Source organism: Saccostrea echinata, unplaced genomic scaffold (assembly GCF_033153115.1).
Source record: "Saccostrea echinata isolate AGI-Se365-2 ecotype Australia unplaced genomic scaffold, CSIRO_AGI_Sech_v1 ptg000014l, whole genome shotgun sequence".
NCBI classification, from domain to species: Eukaryota; Metazoa; Mollusca; class Bivalvia; order Ostreida; family Ostreidae; genus Saccostrea; species Saccostrea echinata.
Window position 1 is genome coordinate 5,565,871 of NW_026889763.1, and position 27,118 is coordinate 5,592,988.

Below are 27,118 nucleotides of genomic sequence, written 5' to 3' on the forward strand. Positions count from 1 at the left end.
AACAAAATAAAAAAAAAATCTAGCATATTAAAACATGCAAAATAAAACTGCAGTACTGTTACAAGATTTGATCTGTTTTGAAACGAGATATGTTTTAGAAATATATGCTCCTCATGTGGTGACATTGGTAAGGATCAACTTTAAATTTAGAATGTTTGTAATGATAGTGAAAAAATTGGTAATCTACTAGTCAGGGGCAACAATAATGTTAAGTTTGATTTCTATCAGGCAAAAGGTTCATGAGATATTTAGCAGATAGTATCTCCCTATGTCCACCACAATTTGACATTTCACCCTCTGTGACCTCAAAATCAGTAGGGTCTTGTACTTTTTAGGAGGTACCAGTGAAGCAAGTTTGATGTCTTTCAGGCAAAAGGTTCTTAAGATATTGAGCAGACAATTTCTTCCTATCTTCAGAGTAGTTTGACCTTGTGACCTCAAAATCAATAGGGTTCTTCTACTTTTAAGGAGGTTCCATTGTACCATGTTTGATATCTGTCAAGCAAAAAAAAATGTTTTAGAGACATATATAGCCTCCTTTTTGCAATATTCAAAGGAATCAACTTTGAATTAAGAATGCCTGTGATTGAAAAAATATGAACTATTTATTACATTCAAGAACAAACATAAAACTAAGTTTGATCTGTTTCAGAAGTCAGTATCAATTGGCCTCATTTACTTCTAAGAGGGAACTAATGTACCATATTTGATGCTTTTCAGGCAAATGGTTCTCAAGATATTGAGCAGAAAATGTCTTCCTATGTCCAGAGTAGTTTGAACCTTGACCTTGGATCATGTGACCTCAAAATTAGTAGGAGTCATCTACTCCTCAATTGTTACCAGTGTATCAAGTTTGATGCAAAGGGTTCTCAGTAAGTTGAGTAAACAATATCTTCCTATGTCCAAAACAGTTTGACCTTTGACATTGTGACCTTAAAATCTATAGGGGACATTTACTTCTCAGGGGGTACCATACTAGAAGTACCAAGATTGATATCTGTTAAGCAAAGGGTTCTCAAAATATAGAGCAATGTTTTCCTATGTCCATAGTTGTTTGACCTTGTGACCTCAAAATTAAATGGATCATGTTCCTTTTTAGAGGGTATAAAGTTTGATGTATGTCAAGCAAAGAGTTCTCAAGATATTGAGCAGACAAAACTTGGTCTACTTACCAACAGGTACTGAACGAAATGCACTTTTTTTCAAATATGAGGCTTAATTGTGTTTTTTCTTTGTTTTTTAATGTTATTTTGTGTGAACAATGCAGTGCATGAGTGATATACATCGAAATTGTAAAATTAATAGTTTGAAAAAATTCATGCAACTGCAGCTGTTTGAGTTTTTATATCCAAGTCAGCTAAAATTTTATTAGGCAATTGATTGTCTTCATTTATTTTTTTCTTGAAATGATTTTAAATAAAATGTTAAAATGGTTCCACATGTAATCTCATTAGGACCCCCTGAAAAAGGAGGAATATTGGTTTGAAGCTATTGGTTGGTAAGACAAGTTTTATTTGATTATACCTTGATAACCCTTTTCTTCACAGGCATAAAATATGGAGATAACGTACAGTAATCAAGCTCAAAAGTCCATTGAAACTATACAGATCGGGAGAAGAGCAAACAAGGACGTCTAAAAAACATCAGAGAGGTAGGATCAGATGCCATAAAAAAGTAAGCATCCCCTGTTGACTGATCACACCCCCCGTGTGCTCATTGACATGATAGGGCAAACAGAAAGATCCTTATACAATTCAGTATTTAAATTAGGCCATTTCAAGTTTTTTCTATGTTCAGCGTCCGCGTGCGCCTTGGTTTTTGACACCCAATATCAGAAAAACAAAATCAGGAGTTCTGATACTGATAATTATGGTTAAAATCTTTAAATTCTGTCAATTTCTCTACATATCTGTCTACAATATGTCATATAAGATTTAGTACCCTGATTTTGGTAAAGAATAGATCTATCTACAAGAAAAAATAAACTGTAATTAATGAAGTCAAATCCGTAGAATGACATCATTTTTTTATTATAAAGTCTTGTGTTTTATAATCATTTTTTGGCTTGTGTTTTTTGTGAATAGATAGGTAGGTTTTTGAAGGATGGGTGGACGCTCAAAAGAGAAAAAACTTGGAATGACCTAATGATCTAACAATTAATATGAAAAATGTCAGTCAGCATTCGACTTAATGATAGATTGTATTTGCTGACAAGGTCATTGTATTTACCATAGAACTTGCAAAATGATGACTTTAAACGAGAATGTTGATATCCTTGTTTCATGAACTTGTTTCTCAGTACCTTTCCTCTTTTCACGAGTTGTTCGTACATGGAGCATGCATTTCATGCATAAGTTTTTTTTAAAATAAATTCTGCTATATATGAATACAAAAATAGATCTGCTAATAACGGAGTGCAAAGATTACCCATATGAATTCCGACAGATTTTTGGAAGACAAAACTACATACATAGGTATATGTATATGCATATTTACAGAAAAATTAATTTAAAATGTATTTAGCTTTTAACGTCGAGTAACGTCAAGGATTTTCGTTTTAGTGCTCCGGGTATGAGTGTGTATCTTTTTTGTATCTGATAAAAATATAACTATTTGTGCTTTGTGATTAAAACTTGCATATTAATAAACTGAAACATTGATTTAATGAAAATAATAATTTCATATATTTTATCAATGTTTGTCAGTAATTATCAATGTTGTCCACGAACTTTACGGACAACCCTCGTACATATGTATATGTATATCCAAAAACTACATACATATGTATTGTCTATCAAAACCTCAAGTATCTCTTTAATATCCACTTCAAAGTACTTTTGTACACAATCATTAACAAAATAATGACCAATAACAATTAGGTAAGTAAAACAAGAGGCCCAATGGCCTTAACGGTCACCTGAGTATAACACAACAATTTAGAGGATTCACAGAGTATAAAATGAACTGAAAGGTGAAGCTTTGTTGCCCAAAAGCAAGAAAAATAGGGTGATCAGGATCAACAAAATAATTAATCTAGTATTCATTGACAGTTTATAAATTAGGTTCTAATCTGTTCCCCATTTATCACTATCACTATACAGTATATTAAAAACCTATCAGTGCTTCTGTACTATTTTAATTTCTTGTTGAAATCTCTTACATTGGCCTCTCTTGGTCTTTGATGAACATTTAATAAGACAAGTTATTTTTGTTCCATTTTTATTTATCTATTACTTACAAGTTTACCTGATCATTAAAACTATGAAATACTTTTTGTATTATACAATAAAAATTCTTGCATAATTCTCTTATTCTATTAACCTTTCAAGTACATTGTTTACAGTGATTAATTATCAAAAGTAAATGGCAAAGGGGAATAACTCCTCTCAGTAGAATACAAATTAATAGAGCCCTGGCCAGGACCAAAACACTTGACCAAATGGTCCAGATGTTAAAAAATCTGGTAAAAACACCCTTCCTTATTTAAACGTTTAATCTTTTTGCCTCTGATATGCCCAAGTGCAGAGAAAATTTTTAAAGAAATAATGCATTTTTACTACAGATTCAATATATTATCAATAGAGCCCCCCCCCCCCCCCTCCACCGAGAAACACTAGAGTCTCTCACCCTGGGACCAGAAGTTTGCTCATCATAAGTAATCACTTTGCTTATCTGCTTAACACTAAGGAGCAGACAGGATTATTTAATAGAATTAATGCATTTTCAATATATTATCAAGAGCCCCACCCTTACACAAGCACATCTGACCCGAGGTCATGCAATTCACTACTCTGGAAAAAGCACTCTTGCTCATCATAACTATATACTTAGCTTCAGAATATTTTCAAAGAAATTTTGCTTTTTCACTATATAATCAATAGAGCCCCCCCCCCAACCTTTTCACTAGAACCTTTGACCCTGGGGCCATGAAATTCACAATTTTGGAAGAGGCATCCTTGCGTATCATAACAATGTACTTAGTTTGTTTAAATACTAGTAGTACCCAGGGGTAGAGAAGATTTTCAAAGAAAACATTCACTTTCACTATAGCATCTATATAGCCCCACCCTAAAACCAGAACCCCTGTCCCTGGGGCCATGAATTTCAAAATTTTGGAAGAGGCATCATTGCTTATCATAACAATGTACTTAGTTTGTTTCAAAAATACCCAGGAGCAGAGAAGAAGATTTTTAAAGCATTAATGCATTTTCACTATATAATAAATAGAGCCCGGCCCTGACATCAGAACCCCTGATCCAGGGGTCATGAAAATCACTATTTTGGAAGAGTCACCCTTGCTTATCATAACTATGTATTCAATTTGTTTCAATAATAACCAGGAGTAGAGAAGAAGATTTTCAAAGAAATAATACACTTTCAATATACATGTATGATCTGTATAGCCCCGCCCTAGCACCAGAACCCCTGACCCTGGGGCCATGAATTTCACAATTTTGGTAGAGTCACCCTTGCTTATCATAATTATGTATTCAATTTGTTTCAATAATACCCAGGAATAGAGAAAAGGATTTTCAAAGAAATAATGCATTTTCACTATATCATCTATATAGCCCCGCCCTAACACCAGAACCTCTGACCCTGGGGCTATGAATTTCACAATTTTGGTAGAGTCACCCTTGCTTATCATAACTATGTATTTAATTTGTTTCAATAATAACCAGGAGTAGAGAAGAAGATTTTCAAAGAAATAATGCACATTCACTATATGATCTATATGCCCCGCCTTAGCACCAGAACCCCTAACCCTGGGGCCATGAATTTCACAATTTTGGTAGAAAGCTCAATGCTTATTACAATGATGCCAACAGTTTGACTCCTTGATGTCCAGGAGTAAAGAAGAAGATTTTTAAAGATTGCATTAATTTTGGTGGTTTTAGCCCCACCCCTCAGGACCCAGTAGGGCAGGGACCATGAAATCCACAATTTTTGTTTCCCTTTACCCATAGATGCTATATACCAAATTTGGTTGAAATTGGTTGAGTGGTTCTGGAGAAGAAGTTAAAAATGTTCAAAAGTCAACGCACGACGGACGAAAACGGGTAGCAATAGGTCACCTGAGTGACTCAGGTGACCTAATAACGAGTTCAATTTTTATTGAAAAAGCAGCTGTCTATGATGTCAAAAGCCGGAACTTTAATTTATCGTGGGGAATGGTTGTATCAAGTGTTGAAAAGTCTACGTTTTAATGTTATTGATTTTGATAATTTCAAATTTTCTAAAAGTTCTTTGGAGGTTTTAAGTATCCACATCTGATTTATACCACTTATTTAGCTATTGTAATAGGGACTCTTTCAAGCTCACAATGAGCCAGTGTGAATGTGATGAGACTTTTTAACAATACACCAAGAAATAGGCGTAGTCATGGGCATTGATCATACAATAAACCAAATACTTGATGTCTCCTTTGATTCGCTTTTATACCTTACGTCAGTTAAGTAATTAACTAATTAAATCTTCATCACATATCTGCACTGAACTTTACTCGGTTCCCTTGAAATCTTTGTATAGACTACTTGAAAAAGCTAAAGTAAGTCCACACTTGCATGGATTCTTTAACTGCAGAATACAATCTAATGTTTGTGATTATGGATGCTGCCCAACATAGGCTCTTCAAGTCACTACGTGTGTTGGAAGGTAATAATTCCAATCTAAACTTTTAAAAATATGTCCACAAAGGGAAAGGTGCCCTGAACATTAATAACATTCTTAATCATAAAAAAAGTCAGTTAAGGTCTACACCTAGCATATCCTACAGATTCCCCCCAGCTGTTGCTTTCAAAATTTTGAATTATAAAAAAAACCTTACAGTGCCTAGATATTGAACATTTAAAACAAAATCCTCTTATGTGTACTTGTTCTTACTCATCTTTCTGTCCCACTGGACACGTCATTACTGAGGATTTTAATATAGTTGAAAATATCGAGATAAAATCAATCATTTTTTTTAAAGTCCTAAATACAGGGGGCCCTGATGTTTAAAATGGTCACAGAACATTTTTTTTTCTTTTTTGAAAGGGGGGGGGGGGACCTGGACGTTTTGTCAATATGGATTCAGTGTTTTAAAAATATATTAAAGATTTGTGTTAGAAAGTCAAAAGGCCATGTGCAAACCAACTATCCTTCCGTTTTCCATAAATCGGAAGTGATAGAAGAATTAGACTAAGTGAACAGACAAGGCTAGTAACAACACCACTTTATGTGTAAAACTCATTGTTACAACTGCTGTATTATTGATGAACTTGGAACTGGAAATCCAACTTATACCAGTTAACTCTCTAAGGGTGATTTTTTTTTTTCAAAATACATTTCAGTCTTTAATACTAAGTCTTTTACATTCCAGTCAACGAAAGTGATCTCGAATTACCCTACCTATACTGGATTCTTAAACGTCATAACAATCCTCACAAAGATACATTGAAGGGTTCAAAAAGTGCCCTACAACCCCCTATCTTTAGTCCTCACAAAAATATTAACTGCTATAAAGGAAGGACTTTAGGAGTCATGTGCTACGGCATATTTGAGAAGTGATGTAAATCAAATGTGAATTCGAACTTTAGAAAATTTAAAATCACCTTTCTTTATTCAAAAGTCAGTAACATCAAAACGTATGACTTTTCTACACTATATATAACCATTACTCACAGTACATGTATATCAAAGACTAAGCTTATCTTATATCATAAACAACTACTTCTTCAATAAAAATGGAACTCGGAAATATTCATGTGGTTGGTCATTTACAAAGTAATTTAAAATCATTCTGATTTTACAGATAAATACTCTGAGGTTGATATCATAAGGATGGGATGCTGGAGTTTCTCATTGACATCTATGAAATCTTTGAAGAACGGGTCTTCTAACAATCTGTTGGAATTGCGATGGGCATTAATTGTGTTGTTGTATTAGCCGACCTGTTTTTATTTTCCTATGAAGCAGATTTTTATTTGAAAACTTCTAATGAGAAGAAGCCGTCACAGTAGCTCAGTCGATATAGCGCTCGCTCCGTGATCAGAAGGTCGTGTGTTCAAACCCAGGACGCGACTGTCATAAGTCAATAAAAATGGGTAACTACTATTCCTTCGCCAAGTGCGGCACTTTGAAGTGAAAGTTGCGGGTTTTTTGGAAGAGAAATTAAAAACCGAGGCCCCTTGTCACGACAGCCGTTGGCACGATACAGATCCCTCACTGCTCAATGGCCCTTAGTGCCGAGTAAAGGTCTAAATTTGAAGCCCTTCACAGGTCTATGACGTCCCTATATGATTAAAACTTCTCCAACGGGACGTAAAACAACATACAATCAATCAATTAATCAATTAATTAATCAATCAATTAATCAATTTAACGAGAAGAGAAAAACTCTTGCTGTTGCATTCAACTCGACATTAAGATGCATCGACATCTATTAACAGTTGTTATTTCCAGTCATATGTCGACTCCGTATACCATTGTGTCCTCGAAATAAAAGACACCGCAGAGTTATCCACGACTAATCTGTACAAACGAGACGACTTCAGATTTTCCATCGTAAACTTTCCTTATTCATTTAGTAATATTCCACTATCATCTTTACATGGTGTTTATGTCTCCCAACTTATTCGACACAAGAACATGTTCTGAGTACGAACCATTTTTAAACTGAGGCAGGCTATTGGCAAATAAGTTGATGTTACATAGATTTCAACAACAATGTTTAAAGTCAGTATTTTGTAAATTCTATGGTCGCTGTAATGACCTTGTTAGCAATTGGGTTGTAATTTGACTGACATTTTTCACACCAATTGTTAGACCATTGTTTTTTATACCAAATTTGATTATTCCATCTACCTGATTAATACATAGGGCTCACGGCGGGTGTGACCAGCCGACAGAGGATGCTTCCTCCTTCTTGGCACCTGATCCTACCTCTGGAGGTCCGTGTTTTATGCCCTTTTTTTTTTTTTTTTTTTTTTTTTTTTTTTTTTTTTTTTTTTTTACACATTTGCATTGTTTGTAGGGTTTTTGAGATCTACCACTTTCGTGATCTTCACCTTTTTTCACTTAGTACACTGATACCCTCTACGAAATAAATGAAAAGCTATTGATATATCGAAGTCTGCCATTTTAGATTTTAATTTTTAACAACACGAAGGATAAATATTTCTGATACATTTCTTGGTATGTTTAAATCTGCAAATGTTTTGTCCATTATAAAAAACCGTAAAACCTTCACAAACATTTTGCACTTTGCCAGACCTCTGAACTCTTTGTTGTGTCCCTATGAGGTTGTCATTACAGCAGAACGCATGGCTATTAAAACTCTCCATATCATGATACATCTTCCATATATAAATGGCTTCGGCATAGATATATGCAAACTATCTCAGGCTCCTATATTGGTTATCACCTCACAGACCAGATTCACAATTAAAAAACAAAAACAAAAGCAAATACGTAGAACAGAAAGCAGAAAGTTAGACATTTATTCCTAAAGGACGAACATGTCAACAAAATATCAAGACATACTCAGAAAGTCACGTAGAAATGTGGCTTAGAGAAGCACTAGGAGGAAGTAACCTACATTAGGTTTACCGGTAAGTACTAAATCCGGTCTGTTGCCATTCATAAATACTATAGTATAAGTATGTAATAAGTGGACTGCAATCTGTCTATATGTAAACAGGAAGGAAAAGACAACAACGCATTTCATTTCAAGACCGTCTTCAAGTTGGGAAGTCAAAAAGGTAAGTACTCGTTGTATACGTTTAGATATAATAATACTTGTATTTTTCAATAATATTTTGATGTTCCAGGGGGGGGGGGCGTTGAGGTAGGTTTACTAAATCAGTCTCCGGAAGCTCTTAAGTTATGAAGTTCTGAAGGGAGAAAGGAAGTTTTCCCACTGTGACACACGTGTCCCGGGAATGACATTTCTTATATTTCTTTTAATGTAGGAGAAAAGAAAATGTCTAATTTCTGTAAATGAGATTCTCCTGTAAACATGCAACTGGATATTTGGGGGGATAGCAAATCAATCCATGTAAGATAACATTAGTCTCTTTCGAGAATTGGACAGACATAGCATACGTGTTGGATGTGCCTTTCCATTTGTCAAAAGAGAATAAACAACATGAGCCATTACAAATTCTTTTGTCAAAATTTTCGAAACATTTCCTTTTCAGGTTTTACACTATTTAAAACAAACATCCAATATTCGAATAAAAGTCCTTTATAGCGCGATTTTAGGAATTTAAAAGATCATATTAGTCTTTTCATTTTAACAATTGAACAACTTGACTAACTGAGTTGAAAATCTAGCGGGAATTTACTTTTGACTGAACACATTTAAGAAATAAGGTATCATTTTTAAACATCTATCGGGATATAAATACGGGTTGGTCACGAGATCAAATTCCATAAAGCCCGAAGGGCTTTATGGTAAATTTGATCTCGTACCAACCCGTATTTATATCCCGATTGATGTTTTAAAATGATACGTTATTACTTATTTACATTTGTGACTTATTCATAGTTTACATTTGCCTGAAGAATATTCCTTAGCGCGTGAAACGTTTTATTTTTCAAACCTAACGGCACGTGTTTGATCCACTGATTGCGCGTAGACCCTTTATGACGTCACTGAGAAATTACGTCAAACGTTTATGACACGAGGAACCCGTGTTTATACGGATATAGATACGCGTTGCTTTTAATAGTGTTATATAAAAGAAAACATTTGCAAATGTAAATATATAAAGATAAATTCTTGCATTAATGGCTTTTGCCACTTAAGGAAATACATTGATCACCCTAGTCTTAATAAGGAGTGATTTAATTGAATTTGAATTCACACAGCATGTGGATGTGTATTACTAAAACGGTTTTGCTGTTCTTGAAAAGGAGAGTTTTTAAGGGCTTTAAAATTTGCTTCCCCACTTAAGACTAATCTAACTCCAGTGACCATAAAATATAAACATAACTGAATCTAAACAGGTAGGAAATTTTAGCATATTAATGATTTTATATGGCCAAACTACTCTAGAAAAGATTTCAATAAGATTTGAAACTCTTGTCCCCAATAGAGGCCCACCCTACCCCTTCCCTCCCGAAGGGGAGTGGTTTAAACAAACTTCACAATATGAGGAAGCTTTCAATTGAATTTAATCTTTTCTGGTACAGTGGCTTTTGAGAACACTATTTTTGCATTTTCTTGATAAAATTTACCTTATTGGAAGGTTGGATGATCAATGCAAGGATTTTGATTGAAAATAACCCTTGAGTTTTAGAGAGGAAGATAAAAAGAACGACGTAACATAAAGAAAGACGATGTTGACAGCAATTATACTATGATCAGATAAGCTCGATCACTAGAAGCATTTGACTCAGCAATTTTCAAAGATCATAATCTCAAATGTTTAAGATAAAAGATAAAACAGGCACGATTTGATTGGAAGATGCATTGATATAATTCGGAAACTGCCTTTTTATATGGGAGGAAATAATATACTGAGTTGTTCTTTCCCCGCTCCATTCATGGGGAAGACCTTAACTGGGCTCATATTTTTCCGGGGGAGAAATTCTGTGCTAAACACCGGAATTTACATTGGTATACATTTTAATCTGCATGTAGTAGAAAAGTTGTTTTCTATATGTTTTGATTTTTTTTTTGTAAATGAGATTTTCATGGAAACAATTGGATATTTGGGGGGATTGCAAATAAATCCGTATAAGACAAAATCCTGGAAGCAATAGGATATTTGGAGGGATGCATGTTAAATAACATATTTGGAAAAGTAGATAGGCAAAACTTACATTTAGGATGCGCCTTTCAATTTCTCAAAAGATTACAAATGTGCCATTGCACTTCAAATAATCCTGTTGTCGAACATTTTCGAAAATTTTCCTAGTTTTAGTCATAATATAAACCTAATCGTGAATGTAACCTCATATTAAAAGTGTTGCTAGCCTTTCTAATACAAGACTGGTGCTGCTGATTTTAATTTCATTATCGGTATATTGATATAACGCAAGATCACTCTACTCTCTGTCAGACTTAGGAAAGGCAAATCCATGAAGACTGCCACCGTTGCAATTGCAAGACTGTTTCAAAAAAATTCCAGTTTTAATTCTACCACTAAAACATAAACAAAATTAAACAGCCAAAGGCTTCATTACACTTTCTATTTTCTTATGAATATTTTTACTTGCTCCCATCATTTCAGCCTTCTTTGAAAACATTGACTACATATATAGGACACGGATCGTGTATATGCATATGATATAGAGTACAACAATGTAAATAATAACTCCCAGGCCTTTTTTTATTCCATGTCGGTCAAAAGCTCTTTAGAGCTTATGTTTCATGTTATATACACCTGTCAACTTAAAAATAAAGCTCATTATTATAATTGAGGGTTGGGGTGTAAACGAATACCTAGAAAGCAAAAAGAAGAAAATACATGTTCATGCCCAAAGAATTTTAAATTTTTAAATATTTTTAAGAGGATTTAATTTTTTTTGTCTTTCACATTAATTTTGTCATACATGTAACAATTTATGCAATTGCTGAGATCTGGTAGGGTAGGGGTCTTTAAGATCAAATATCCCAGGTACTGATATTTTATTTACTAATATATAGTTACTTACTCAGGTACTAATTTTTATTTACTTACATATACTATTATAGCTCAGGTTTTGATTTTTATTTACTAACATATACTAATTCAGGTTCTAATGTTAATTTACTAATCATATACTAGCTCAGTAACTGATTTTTTTTACTTATCATTTGCAGTTCTATTTTGTAACTTTACATACATACGTTTGTGAACTAATTAGATACACATTATGGAATTGAATAAAAATATTGCTACTTAACAATACCACAAACAAAAGATTTGATGAATTGTTAGCAATTTCACTATATTCGTCAAATTCATGATTGATATATTTTTTCCTAACATCTATAGTTACTCGAATTATATCTTACACAAATTATATCTTAATGTCACTAGATTTGATATGAGCATTTTGGTAATTGAATTTCATTCCTTCTAAAGTATTTTCCCAATGTCTTTTTTAGCTGTTGTCATGTTTTCACCAAATCCTCTTATTCCACTCTAAATTATACCTTAAATGTTTTCGAATAACTTTTTATCGTAAACGCACTTCGTTTGGCTGATTGAAAGTATGTTGTTTAACGTCCCATTCGAGAATTTTTCACTTTTATAGAGATGTCAGAGTATGCCGGTGAAAGCCTATGCTCTGCAGTCAGGGCATTTTGCAGTGAGGTTTTTTTTTATCGTGCCAACGCCTACTGTGTCACGTCCGAAAGACCCATGACTTTCACTTGACATGCCGGGCGCTTGGCGAAGGCATATATAGTCACTACCTATGTTTACGTCTTAGGTTTGACGTACGACGAACGAGAATAGAAGCCGATCCTCCCGACCACAAAGCGAACGTCCTTCCACTAGGCTACCGTAACCGGTGGATTTTGTTTTAGACACTCTCTTGTGCGCTTCAGAAGATGCTATAAGATGTTAGTATCATGTTGTTTGATATTTCGCTGAAAACGATTTGTATTTATTATTTAGCAGAATGCCACATATCTCAAAAAGCACAAGAGAGTTTCTCAGTCGAAATGTACCTTTGTTGTCTTGAAACATTCCAGATTCAACCCTAAATGAAACATTTGGAGTCATTAAAAGAAGACCGGACTTAACTCAAAACATGCCAACAATTTATAAACGATATGATGAAAACACTCCAGATAGCGAGAAGGGCGCTCAATTCCAAAAAAGTATCAATAAAAACTTAATTCATAACATGCCTAATTCCATTAAAGGTTATTAATCATGCAAAAGTGTTGCAAGTAAGTTCTGCAAACTATTACGGATGTTTTTAAGTTTTATGCGAATTATTGATGTGTAAATCACACAGATTTGCCACGAAGGCATATTTTATGAAGGGCTCTAAACCTTCACGAAGGAAATGCCCACATGCAAGTCTGTTTGATTTACCCACCAATAATTCACATTAAACTTTTAAAAAACCTTGTATTTACATTTTATATGTTAAAAAGCACGAAAAATTTACTCAATGTTTGAATTTCTTGCTGCCCTATATTGTTATATTTGAAACGTCTCCGTAGCCTCATTGTGACGTCAATCTAGCGCGAGTTTCTCCGTTTATATTTTGTACGCGTTAGTATACACGAAAATGGCATTCAAATCAATTTCAATGTTGGTTAAGTAGAAAAACGCAGCAAATGTAAACATATTAATTTATAAATATAAAAACTTAATAAAATTGTGAAGTTTATCATTGATTAGTTTGCACTTTTGTTAAGTAGCAACAAATTTATTCCAAAATATGTGTAATTATTTAGTTCACAAAATCATGTGAGGTTAAAAGTTTTTTGAGCTGCACTATTCAGGTACTATGTTTATTTACTAATTATAGACTAGTTCAGGTACTGATGTCTATTTACTAGCTCTAATAATGATGTCTTATTTACTAATCAATAATGAAACGAGTGTTTTGATCAATTCCTCTTTAATTTGTTATTTCTTTGTGTCATCTAATGTATTCAAAGAGCTATAAATGTTGTCTTATTTATCTCTAAAGTCCTTATTACATGAATGTTAAAGTATTTGTTAGTAGTGAAGACTTGTTTATGTCTTTGTTAAGATCATGTTGATTCGGAAGAATTACATGTATCTAAAAAAAATTCATACAAATTGTTATAGGCCATTATTCTCTCACCGAATGTCTGCGGATTTTTATGACAAGCAGCACACGGCGAGTGTGGCCGATATAAAAGGGATGCTTACTTCTCCGTGACACCTGATCCCACCTCTGATGTTTTAGAGATCCGTGTTTGCTCTGCTCCAAATTATCCTTGTTTTAATAGATTTTTGAGCTTGATTACTGTTCGTTATCTTCATATTTGATTTTATGATTAAAACCTCTGAATGGAGCTCTTCATACAGATATTTGAAAGTTCGCCCACCCACCCTATCCCCCATAGTTTTAGTAAATTATTGGTGAACTTTCTTTACAGAAACAAGTGCCTGTGGTTCTTCCTACATGTTCTTGGGTTTTCTAGAGGAAAATTCCTCTTTGGAATCACTCCTCATTTTCAAGATTGTTCATTAATAAAAATTGCACGAAAATAATAAAAGGAAACAAAAAATCACGCTCATCTTTCTTCCTGAAGTGTAACTGCACACTATTTCTGGCGGGGAGTTGACTATTACTTGATATGTTATCAACTTTCTCCATTCATTCAGTGCATGGTACAAACCTGTGATTATATCATACTCTCAGAAGAACGAGATCAACGCTTTTTATTAGAGGACTAGTATTTTGAGGCAAGTCACTGTTTATAATTCTTTTTCTAGCAAAAGCCACTTAGGGCCTTTTTTTTTGGCCCTGTGAATTTCTGGAAAATCGAAACTGCTCAGTTTTGGTTGACAATGCAGTATTTATCACTTGGACCCTTGGTGACCGTGTATCTATTGAACATGACGTTATTTTCTCTCAAGTCAATGCATTATGACGTCATGAAATGCGTCATTTTTACCATATCCTGTAAATTCCGTTAAAATGACCAAAAGTTGAAGTATTTTTTTCAATATTTCACATAGAGCACTACCTCTGATCCAATATGTGCAATTATATAATGAAAGATCTGTTTCTGAAGATTATAAAACATGTTATAAGTTTTGAATCGAGGGTTGTGCTCATATTTAAAATCTTTGCTGAAGGTAGTCAAATACGCCTGTTTTCTACAAAATTAATTAATGCATTAATTGAAATATGAACAGGGCCATTTTATGCATAAAGTGAACCTAGCTCTTTCTCTGTCATTTCCTATATATGGTATACATGTATGATCATGTCGTTTGTGTCTAATAAAGACAAACTTTCAGTTACTGAAATTGATATAGCGGTTTTGAATAGCCTGCTTCTTTATAGAATGACAGTAACAATTATTATCACATCTAAATCTGGGTAATTTAGAAGTACATAAAGAAAGAACTTCTACTAATTAACAATTAACATATGCCAGTTAGTACATATGTTAATTGTTAATTAGTAAAATAGTTTTGTTCATGTAAAATCAGTGGTCGAATTCCACTCCGCCATTAAAGTATTAAATCTTTTATCATATCCTAATTTGAAATAAAAACATACTTTCAGAAATTCTGGAATCTGCTTATTCAGATACATGTAGATTGCAGGTGGCTTTTAAAATAACTGATAAAAAAGGCATTTGTTCCGATGGATGAATAATATTTGATATGCAGGAAGACTATTATGTTTTGTTTTTTTTTTTTCAAATTATATTTGCATTTTTTGCGTCATTACATTTAACAATCACTCACTGGTAAACATTAGACATGGAAGTGTTAATCCCTATTGCTAGTTTCATAATCATAATGTCAAAACAGTCTAGACAAACATTAAAGGTTAGATCACGTTATGAGTGCCAGTTTCCGTTAATCGAAGAGAAAAATGACACGAATCATATACAAGTGTCTTTTTTAATGCAAGATTAATTTGAGGTTGTATACAAAAAAGTATCAGATTTCAAAAGCACGACAAAAACTGTGTTGTCGTAATATAGTTGGTATGCATTTTTAATGTTTTGATTCATTATACTGAGTATGTTACATTTCAAAATCAGTTATTAACACGGAATTGATCATCCCAATTTCTAATAAGAGAGTGAGTTAAAGCCAGTCATTCACTAGTACAATTTTTATGCAAGGTTAACTTGTTATTTTCATAAAAAAAAGAAAGTGTATACTCATATACCACAACACTCTATAAACTGCTTTGTCATTTCTTAACTGGTACAACTGCATCACAAACAAGATATTGTTTAAGTTTGAGGACCATCATGTGACAACCACATTATTCTTTATTATCTTAGGCATCGACCACAGAAATAGGGCTTAAGTGATGATCACTTAAACTTCTGATGGAAAGTGTTTTGTATGAGTTGCCACTAGAATGAACTTTCAAAATTTAAAATTTCCTTTTGATGGAAGGCTTTCGATAAATCTGACTAAACATCTGAAAGCAAAATTTTAGTCATTTATCAGGAACAATTAATCATGACAGGGAATGTATTATTTGTTGCCTTTATAATTTTTAGGTCAATCAAACATTTGCAAATTATAATAGATATATTTTTAACAATAGAAAGATAATAAAATTGGTATAAAACTGCAAGTTAGATATGAAACTAAGAGAAGAGTTTTATTTAGAAATCACAAAAAATTACTTTAAGTGCTGTGGAGTGCTTATGTTTGATCATACTTACAAAGGGCACCTTGTTCTGTAGATGTGTACTCTAGGAGAACCAAATGGTTTTGATGACGTAGACGGCCTAGGAAACCCGAATGGGTATGATGACGTGGATGGTCTTATTCCTCTTGTAAAGGCCAGAAGATGCATTTTTGTAGTGCGTGGATATTTTTTATTTTTATTTATTTATTTATTTATTCATTTATTTATTTTTTTTGAAATTTCTTTGATTAATCTGATTTTATTCATTTAGGAAAATTGTTCATTACGAAAAAAAAAAAAATCAAGGATTCCCAATGCAAATTGATTTGAGCAGTTAGCCATTTAATATAAAGAAAGCACTAAATATGAGGAAAATCAAAATGATGCTAATATTGCTTATTTCTAATTTTTAAAGTACATTTGAATGAATAATATGTATATACTGTACAGTAGTGCAGAAGTTTCTGATCAGAATATAGTAGCACTGATTTGCTACTCAGTGGTTATAAAGCGCAATCTACCCTAACGCAAGAAATGTTTGTTAAACACGGGTAACTTTTGAATTCATCCCTTCTGCAAGAATTAGTCGATGAATTACATTCTTTGACTATCCTCGGCATCCAAGCATGAAACAGGGTGTCAAAAATTATAATAAAATCCATTATTAGACATATTTCATACGCTGAGATTTTTATCATACTTGTTGAAAAAAAGACTATCAGTTTATACACATTTTATCACATGTGCATCAGATTTTATCGCGTAAGTATCTTTTTATTGCATAAAACTCGTATACTGACAAGCTTAAGTAAACAAAATAAATAAATAAATGTATATGCATTTAGAATAAGGCACAATAATTAATTTTTTTTAGAAACTAATGAAGTAAAAATACAGTTTCTAAAAGCAATGCTCAGTTATCGAAAACAAATAACCTCTTGAGTACTAATCACAACTGATCACAAAAGGTTGGATGTCGTACAGTTTTCATATAATATTTTGTTTTTCTTAAATTATAGAACAGCAGCAGATTCAGAGAAAACAGTCCTCCGTCAACTGATATCACGGACAATCCTCCATCAACTGACGTCACGGACAATCCTCCATCAACTGACGTCCCAAACAGTCCGTACACCCCAAACGACAACAGTACGGAAAACAAAATGATAAAATGTATTCAGCGAATTAACACTCGAACAAGTTCCGAGGTAAAAGATCGACAATACCGATCCCAATATAAAAATAAATATTGGATACTATACAATCATTGAAAAAAAAATATAATGATCATTTCAAAGTGTGGAAAGTACATGATCCACAAATACGTAGGAATCTGCAGTGCATATATAATTTTTAGAAGCATCAAAGAAACCCTTTTACCAGAAAGATTTACCAATTCATTTTTTAAATTATCTGAAATTTAAAATTATTTCATACTGAATCACTTGGGAAATTTTAAGACTACTTTACAGATAAAGTGTCAATTTTGAAACTACATGTATATCAACATATGACACTAATTTGAAGATTCTGAGAGGCATTTCAAATTTCATGAAAACAGTCACCGAGTCCTCTCTATCACCTTTTCAGCTTGATGAGACGCTGCTGGTATCTGAAATCGTTGTGAGGCACCAACGCCAGGACACTGTTGATGGAGATCCTTTAGGGGGATTTCTTTGTTCTACCTCCCGGAAAGATGGAACGAATATTCACGCATTTTGTACCTTAGACGAGAATGGTATTCTTGCAAAATCCCTTTATGTGAAGTACGTTTGAGATTACTCTTAAGTATTTCATTTCTTTAATTCCTGGGATAGTTTTTTTTTTGTATGTTGGTTGATCAACTCTCGTATTATACTGTATTCTGCGAAATATCCTGCAACCACCGCTTCAACTGATCGAATAAAGGCAACTCAATAAACTAAAACTATATTCGATCAGTGCGAAAATATAGCTTCGTGCATTTTGACGTCTTTAAAAGCATTGTGAGGACATCTCTTTTGCATTGTTTACGCCATGATGTCAAAATATCAAAAACAGAGATGTAACATAGCTCATTTTGGAGGTCAAATGTAAAACTATATATGTTGCAGGATAATCAAAAACAAGATAACTGTCTTGAAACAGAAGCAGTATTTGGGCATGGGTAGAAAATAAGGAGAGAAAATAAAAAGAGGGTTTGGCTTAGCTTCCTTACCCTCTCCCAGACGTTGCTTATCCTATTACCCTAGTATTTAAAGACAGGAACCATACATTACATGTGATGTAAAGTCTTTTATATTTCAATTATTAAATGTTTATTGGCAAAAACGTTTATTTATGTATCTATTATTTTTCTATGAGTATTTCAAAAAATCTTTTATAGAGAAAAAGATATTCTTGTAAGTCTTAATTCTGCACAACTGTTGGAATCCCCATCTCTTTGCCATGAGGAAGTTCTGGAATTATTTAGGACTTTGCCAATAGGAAAACCAATCACTATGGTACATTATTTTTTTTTCAAATTCAAAATTGAAATTGGACATAAGTTAATTTCTCATTTCACCAATTTCCTTAAAGAGGAGTATCAGCAGAAGTGAAAATACAGTTTATTCAAATTAGTGCGTTGAGGTATAACATCAGTCCTGTATTTTATTAAATCAAGAATAAGGCTAAATAATGCTGTTCTCGATCTTTTATATATATATATATATATATATATATATATATATATATATATATATATATATATATATATATATATATATATATATATATATATCTTGCGAAGGAGGTTCACTATAACAGACTTAATAATTAGTATAACTTGAATTAAGCTCTTTATTTTTCCCCCAGGTATTTTATAACAGGAAAACAAAACTATTTACAACAATAGAATTTGAACTTGAAGGAGTCAAACAAGGTATGATTTAACAACACAAACATTTTTGCGTTTCGAAACAGATAATTTTATTTAAGCCTTTGTCCCAGTGAAATTTCAAGAAAATTTGAATAATAATGTTAATTTTTTTAAATGTTATACAATTATTTATAGCTGTTTTGAGGTCAATATGATGTTTTAGCCACCTGAGGAGTACAATATTCACCGAGCCCGAAGGGCGAGGTCAATATTGTACTTCGTATTGACTGAAAAAACAGCAATAATTGTTTTATTATATGATTCAATAATTTATTGATACGAACTCATTATTCATTAAGTAGTTCATGCCATCTTACTTGTTTAAATTTGCAGAAGTCCTAGCGAAATGCAATGAGAGAGGCGGGATTAAATAAACATTACCAGTCGTATTAATTTGGAATTTTTAAAATTTACTTTAATTGCTATGAAAAAATAAATTATGTCAGCCTCTTTTAAAGTATAGATTTTGAAGGGGGGGGGGGCATTATCAGGGAAAATGACAGCTAAAAGAAATCTTTGATTAGCCCCCATAAAAAGAGAATTCTTTTAGCTTTAAATTTTGTTCTTGGGTTGGGATGGGGTGAGGGTGAGAGATTAAGGTCCATTAGTGAGGGATCAATCTTTCAATGAATATTTTTAGCCTAAATTAAAAGTAAAAATTTACGTTAAAAATGGTTAGCAGGTGGACGGGGGTCCCCTGCACCCAACCCCCACAACCATTTCCACTCCAAATTATATATTTTCTAATGTTATGTTCACCTGAATGGAAGTCAGTAGCAAGTGAAAAAGCTTTCCAAACCTATTTGTATCAATTTGGAATTTCCAGATCTATTTTTGGACCAATGTAGAAAATAAATCCTTATATTTACCTGGAAGGTCACGTGCAGGTGAATATAAAGTAGTTTTTTTTTACTTTGTTGGACCTCAGCCAATCAGAGAGATAGAAATTATTCAATCATATAATAAATGTTAATGTATTTATACTTTGCTTAAAGTAAACGAAATGCAATTACTATTAGTTAATGTTATTGGGTACATGTAGATGCGACAGAATTGAAAATATATTTTTCTTGCAGGGGAAGCAAAAGAAGATCGTAAGTATGAAATGCCTGTGATTAGATTGAAAAAAGAAATCTCAAACAGAATAACTAGTAATGTGCATTCTTCCACTGACAAGAGGCGTGTGTCCTTTTTATTTTGAAGTAAAAGGTTTTAGCATTATTTCATTCATCAATAAGAATGCATAACGACCTCATATACACCGTTGAATTTTTTAATTCCAAGTTAAAGTCTTATATGGCATATTTTTTTCAAGTTTAGACTTGCTAAAATTAAAATGATCTTTATATTTGTTTATTACTTTATAAAAAGATAGGACTTACCTGTAAATTACACAATTTAAATCAATCACGTTTCAAAGATATTAGAAATTTAAAACAATAACCGATTTATTTACCGACTCCGCATTTAAATGATAGACACAGTTTAAAGTCAATTTAACTATGGAAACATGAAGTTATTCAAGTTCAAAATCGGTGAAAATCTTAATTTAAAAAATTAGATATGTAAATAACATATATCTTGTTTATCTAGTACACTCAATCTTGTTTTTTTTTTTTTTTTTTTTTTTTTTTTTTTTTTTAGCTCAGATACGCCATATATAGCATTAAATCCAGATACATACGTTGTATTATATATACGGAAATATATTGATCAATTTCATCGATGTTTCGGCTTTGCCTGGCTGTTTATGATTTTTATCTACCCGATATATTCCCGTAGAGAGTCAGTAACATTTTGGCAGATATGATATACTGTCTGTTTCAGTTATGGTGAAGACAGAGTGTGTCAAACTGACATCAGCGAGTCAGTTATCCCCTAGTGTTGAAGCTCTGAGGATTCCAAATCAATCAAAGTTCCTTCTTCTTGACAAAGGACGCCTTCTATACAGTCCAGTCTCTAATTTCTTAAAGGACTGTAGATGTATGGCATTTTTTCTCTCTTTTCTACATGTAATGTCATGAAAGATTTCCCATATATATTACGTACAAAGAATACTTTGTATGTACATGTATTGCGGTATATCAAACATAAAAAAAGCATGCAATATGCCTTTGAAACAAAAAAAAAACACTTTAGTGAATCTCTTTCATTTTCTAAAATTAAACACACTCTAGCTGGAGAAACATCACCGGTGTTTAAAACTAAGCATCTTAATTTCAATTATTATTTAGATGTTTGATTTATCAAAACGTTGCATTTTTCTATTAAACGCTAAATCAGTAGACATAATCATTTTTTGAAATATTAAAGCCTTTCATGATTAGGTCATTTCATCGTCAGGAGAGTCCTGAATGAAGAAACTTTTCGCCTTGAATACAGATATCAAGCACAGAAAGATAAATCTAAGTATCTTGGCATGAAAGGAAACGCTCTTGATTTAATTGTAAATATTACTCCTTGAATATTAAACTATAACAAGTACAGATATATATGCTATATTTAAATGATTTTACATTTTATATGTAATATTGTATAAATTCTTTGAACTATTATAGAATTCTAATGTTATTTATAATGTTATTTTAATTGTATTATAACATTATTGACCCAATACTAAGTAAGGAAATACTCTTGATGTGATTTTTGTAATATAAATTTTTTTTGAAATATTATAAAGTTATATTCTTATTTATAATTTTATTTTAATTGTATTATAACATTCTTGAACTAATACTAAGTACCAATAGTATTATTTAAAAAATCGATGACAAGTATTCTATTCGCAAAATAATTTACAATAAAAGTACTTATTACTAATCATAAAAGATTAATGAAAAAGGAAAGATGGTAGTTTTTCTTTGTAATTGTAACCTTTGATACTTTAATTATTTTACATTCACTAAAATGTAACAAAAAATTGTTTGGATTATTGAAGGATGGATCGGACAAAGGATTAACCCTGTTCCAAAAGGAGGAAAGAGGCGGCCTTGTACTTTTAAAACTCTCCGGACGAAAAAGTAAGAACTAGGTCTACTGCCTCTTATTACACTGGTTTTCTTTATACGACTCTAAAAAAAACTTGTATTTTGCATATTTTTGTACACCACGCGTCTTTCATGTTATGAAGTAATTGCTGCTATAGCAGCGATACATATTGCTCGGACTTGTAATTTGTACCACTTGGTTCTTTTTTCTGGCAATGTTGACACAAGCTTTACCAAGGGACTGGATTGGTGATGTCTTTTCATGTGTTCCTTTGTCCGTATCAACACTTTTGTTGATCTTTGGTAGTTCTGTTGTATGCGATTTATTCATTGTAAATTATCTTCAAGCTTTAATCATAAATAGATAAATACGATAATATACTTTAAGCAGCTTATAGGAGTTGATATTTGCCTTTGCCTTGTTCCATAAATATTTCTTAGTGAAAACAAATGAAAAAAAAATCATCTTAGCTGAAAAGATGGTCTTTTAATCTTATTTCAGTGAGCATTGAGAAATAAGGACGACATTTCTCAGATCACAGAATGAAATCTGAAAATAACGAACAGTAATCAAGCTCTATAGTCCATTGAAACAATACAAATTTGGAGCAGAGGACACATGGACCTCTAAAAACGTCGATCAGAGGTGGGATCAAGTGTCATGGAGGAGTAAGCATCCCCTGTCGACCAATACACCCACCGTATTCTCCTTGTCATGGTCGGGCAAACGGAAAAAAAATTGTAGACTATTCAGTGTGACAATAATGCATATGGCCTAACAGTTTGTAACGTCTGTCAACATTCGACTTGATGATATAGTTGTATTTAGTTACAAGGTCATTGTACCAAACATAGAATTTGCGAAATGTTGATTCTAAACGAGACAGTTGATAATCTTATTACATCAACTTATTTTTGAATAGCTTGCCTCGTTTTAGAAATCGTTCGTACCTAGACCATGTTCTTGCGTATTGAATCAACTGGGAGACATAAACTCCATATGCAGGTGATAATGGTATATAACTACATAAATAAGGGAAGTTGACGATAGAAAAGAATGCTGAAGTCATCACGTATATCATACAGTTAAATATCCAAATATGAAACAGACGTGTCACACTCTGACATTTTTTATTTCGAGTTCAAAAGGATATCTCGAATCAATGTAGGAACGAAAATAAGTATTGTTAATTGATATATCTATATGTTGAAGGCCATAGCAAGAAACCTTCAATTCATGTAGAAGTTAGACATTTGTTGGGCGTTAAAACTGAAATACACTGTGAAATGGTAAATGCAAGAACTTTTCCCTCGAATTTCGCGTCAAAATGTGTAAAAAATTTTGAGCCAGGATTAAGGCTCTACCACTGCCACCTCTGCCACTTGGTTGTTCTTCTTAAACTTTCTGAATCGCTGATAAGGGCAAATAATACACCGATTTTGTTTGTAAACCTTGTATGGAATTGCATGGGAATTTTCAACTAGATTCTTTTTGATATCCCTGAAGCGAAGTTGATGTACGTGAAAAAGGGGGATAAGAGTTATATAAGAATCACTTTGTCTGTCCATCCATTCCATGCCCTTGTAATAAAGAAACGTTGGAAACTCATATTTAAAGATGGCTTATGATTTGAAGGTGTGTAGTTACCTTAATTCAATGTCATTTGAACAAGTTCAATGTTACTTTTATAATAATGTAGAATTCCTATCCTGGCCATACCTTATAAACATAAATTTGCTTATAACCAGATAGTATCATATTCTTGACCTAAGATCACATGGAAAAGTGTGAGGTCATAGGCATAAAAAGTGTATAATATGATATTTGTCCAGAAATTTCTAATGGGTAAGTACTGGAAGTCCATACTTCACAAAAAGATTACTGATGACCTAAGGTGTGATATGACCTTCATTTAAAATCATTTGAGCAAATTCAATAACGCAGAAAAATGTTCAATATCCGTCCTTGTCTTATCTTCCAATGCAGAATCATTGGAAGTTCATACTTCATAAATGGAGATTAAACAAACGCTTCTAATTCCTTAAAGGATGAGCTGCCCTGTACATTGCTAGCAGATTTACATAATTGTACACGCGGCAGCTAAATAAATTAAAATCCTGAATTCCGCCGACATTTCCTTCTTCCTTTTCTCTTTTTAATCCCTATATTCTGCAAGCCTGTTTTTGCCAATCATTTTTCCTATATTTTTGAATCCAGGAAGATTGATTTTTTTAAGGAAGGGAATTGTATATTGAAACGGAATACAATGTAAAGAAAAGGAGGGTTTGTCAACAATGATTCTGGAATACTCTAAACAAGCGAAATAAAATAATGTACATACCAAATAAAATTTTTCAAGAACTTCCTTATTCTTGAAAAGAAGATATTTAATTATTATCTTCACCTGCCATAACATTTCACATAAATTATTTTTGTAAAATTCTGTATCCAGTGAAGGGGATGTGTACGTTAATATCAACAGATTATAAGTCTCCATCTTTTCAGCACATGGCAAACATTAATAAGAATCGTCAAGTGTACATATATACATGTAATATGCATTTTGATTATCTTCAACAAAATTAACGAATAACTTTTTTTGTCAAATTCTATTCAGAATAAAGATTTTTTTGATGCAGTGCACTTTATCAGAGGCCAAGTGATGTAAAATTGTATAAAATGTTATTTATTATTGTTCTCTTGATTGGTTTTTAGATATGATTGTTTGTTACAATGAGGACCGTGGTATCTATGAAGTTCTCCCTCATGGTGTTGATCTCAAACCAGAGCACAGAATAAATATGGTGCGCACAAACTGCCCGGTGTGAAAAATCAAACCTTCGGATATCCATGAAATTCTTTTGTAATATTCCGAAGAACAAGAAATTTCAATTGCATTATATTGAAGTTACATGTTTTTGAAAAATAATTAACTCTGTGTGATATCTTTTTAACTGTAGGTTCAATTCAATATTGCTTTTATTGAAACGTCCATAAATACTAAATAGTACAAAATGCAATCTTTTTAATCTGAAAGAATATGCTTAGATCTCAGAATATTTTGAAAATTCTTAATGATTGTACAAAGCATTTCAAGTTTAAATATTTTATTAAAAATATTTTTATTTTTCTAATGAAAGAATTATGTTTTTATCACAATTTATATATGTAATTTAGTATATATATATATATATATATATATATATATATATATATATATATATATATATATATATATATATATATATATATATATAATTGGTTAAGCATTAACGTATGCTCAGTACTGTTGAAAATGTTCGTTGTTGATGTTTGTACAGGATGAATGTACACCTTATATTTTCTGCCATTTGCATAATATTTTTCCTACTTTAAGTTTCTTTACATTTGTATTCTTATGTACTGTTCTTTAAGGACATGCTAGAGTTTATGAGTTAACTATATACATGTTTTATGCTGTGAAATAATTGAATTTGCAGTCGTTTTAAGAAGTGTATGTTAGTTATGTTTTTTTTTTTTTTAACCTAAGGCCAGTACTTTTCCAGAATACATTTCTTACAGAAAGTTTGAATTAAATTGATAAATTTCTTTATCAAAAGTAAAGGATGTTGCTTTATTGTCTTTTTTAAAATAAATTCTTGAATTATAGCGTATAGTCAAGATATTATGTGTCTGCTACCAAAACTTCCTGTTAATCATTCATCCAGAAAATACCAATGAAATGCAGAATCCAAATCATAATTAAGAGAATGCTGAATTGTTTTTATTCGAGTTCTATCAACCTATAAAAAAAAATATATAGGGACATGTTTAACCTGATTACTTATCCAGAGTAGGTATGTCAAAGGCAGCATTGGAAAATGTTTTAGCATTTCTTGTTCCTGTAATGTTACATTTTTCCACTTAAAATGCTGTTACAGTGATAAACTTAATCTCTGTACTTCTTGCAATTCAGAACAAAATTGTTCTGAAAAATAAAGAATATTTTCAATTTACCGTTGCTGACCAAAACCATACCACACGTTTGGTTCAATGTGAAGTACTGAGCTTTTGAGCTTGAATACTGTTCGTTATTTCCATATACTAGTATTTCATTGAACTGCCTGAGGTCTCGATAGAAAGTTGATTTTGATAAACTATAAAATGAAAAGATATAATTGAAAGTGTATGCTAACTCAAAATATAATGGGAAGCAAATAACAATAAAAATTGAGAAAACAATTGAAAACAAAATTATAAAAAAAGAATGTTAAAAGAAAGAAGGTATGACATAAAATAAAATATGAAGATAACAATCAGTATTCAATTTCGAAAGTCCAATGACACGATACAAATTTGGAGCAGAGCAAACACGGACCTCACAATTTAGAGGTGGGACCAGGTGCCATGGAGGAGTGAACATCCCCTGTCGACCGATCACACCCGCTGTGTGCTCCTTGTCATGATCGCAAAAAAAAAAAAACGGAAAAATCCGTAGACAGTTTAGTATGAAAAAACGTCAGTCAGCATTTGACTGAATGATAGGTTGTATGTGCTGACAAGGTCATTGTATCGACCATAAAACTTGCGAAATGATGACTTAAAACAAGACTGTTGATATCCTTGTTTCATCACCTTGTTTGTCAATAGCTTGCCTCCTTTTAGAAATTATTCATACGTAGAGCATGCTCTTGCGTATCGAATCAACAGAGAGACATAAAGCCCGTATGAAGGTGATAAAGGTATATTACTACATAAGTAAGGGAAGTTGACGATTGAAAAGTTGAAGTCACCACGTTTATCATAAAGTTTTGTTGTTAGGTTACCATTCACTTTTTTTCCTAGTGAAATTTCTAAATATGAAACAGATGTGTCAAACTATGTTGTATCTTTAACTTCAAGCTCACTGGTATATATATCGAGTCGACATATGAATGGAAGTAACTATTGTTA

The 27,118-nt window shown here is 32.4% G+C and overlaps 1 protein-coding gene across 1 annotated transcript; it reads left to right on the forward strand.

The window, feature by feature from the left end:
- The first annotated feature begins 8,721 nt into the window (after nt 1–8,721).
- Nucleotides 8,722–25,293, forward strand: LOC133187148 (uncharacterized). The gene is made up of 11 exons (XM_061322508.1): nt 8,722–8,741; nt 16,355–16,474; nt 17,319–17,507; nt 17,890–18,065; nt 18,665–18,782; nt 19,135–19,201; nt 20,275–20,292; nt 21,026–21,181; nt 21,526–21,644; nt 22,137–22,218; nt 24,902–25,293. The coding sequence occupies exons 2-11, from the start codon at nt 16,355–16,357 to the stop codon at nt 25,012–25,014; spliced, it is 1,158 nt and encodes a 385-aa protein (XP_061178492.1). The 5' UTR covers nt 8,722–8,741; the 3' UTR covers nt 25,015–25,293.
- The last annotated feature ends 1,825 nt before the right edge of the window (nt 25,294–27,118 follow it).

What these genes read in the sequence shown, in the direction of transcription:
- LOC133187148 (XM_061322508.1), top strand. Translation starts at nt 16,355, where the DNA reads ATGTGTACTCTAGGAGAACCAAATGGTTTTGATGACGTAGACGGCCTA. An exon ending in TAGGAAAACCAATCACTATG is followed by an intron (nt 18,783 to 19,134) that starts GTACATTATTTT and finishes TTTTTCCCCCAG; the next exon opens with GTATTTTATAACAGGAAAAC. An exon ending in TTTCTTAAAGGACTGTAGAT is followed by an intron (nt 21,182 to 21,525) that starts GTATGGCATTTT and finishes TTTCATGATTAG; the next exon opens with GTCATTTCATCGTCAGGAGA.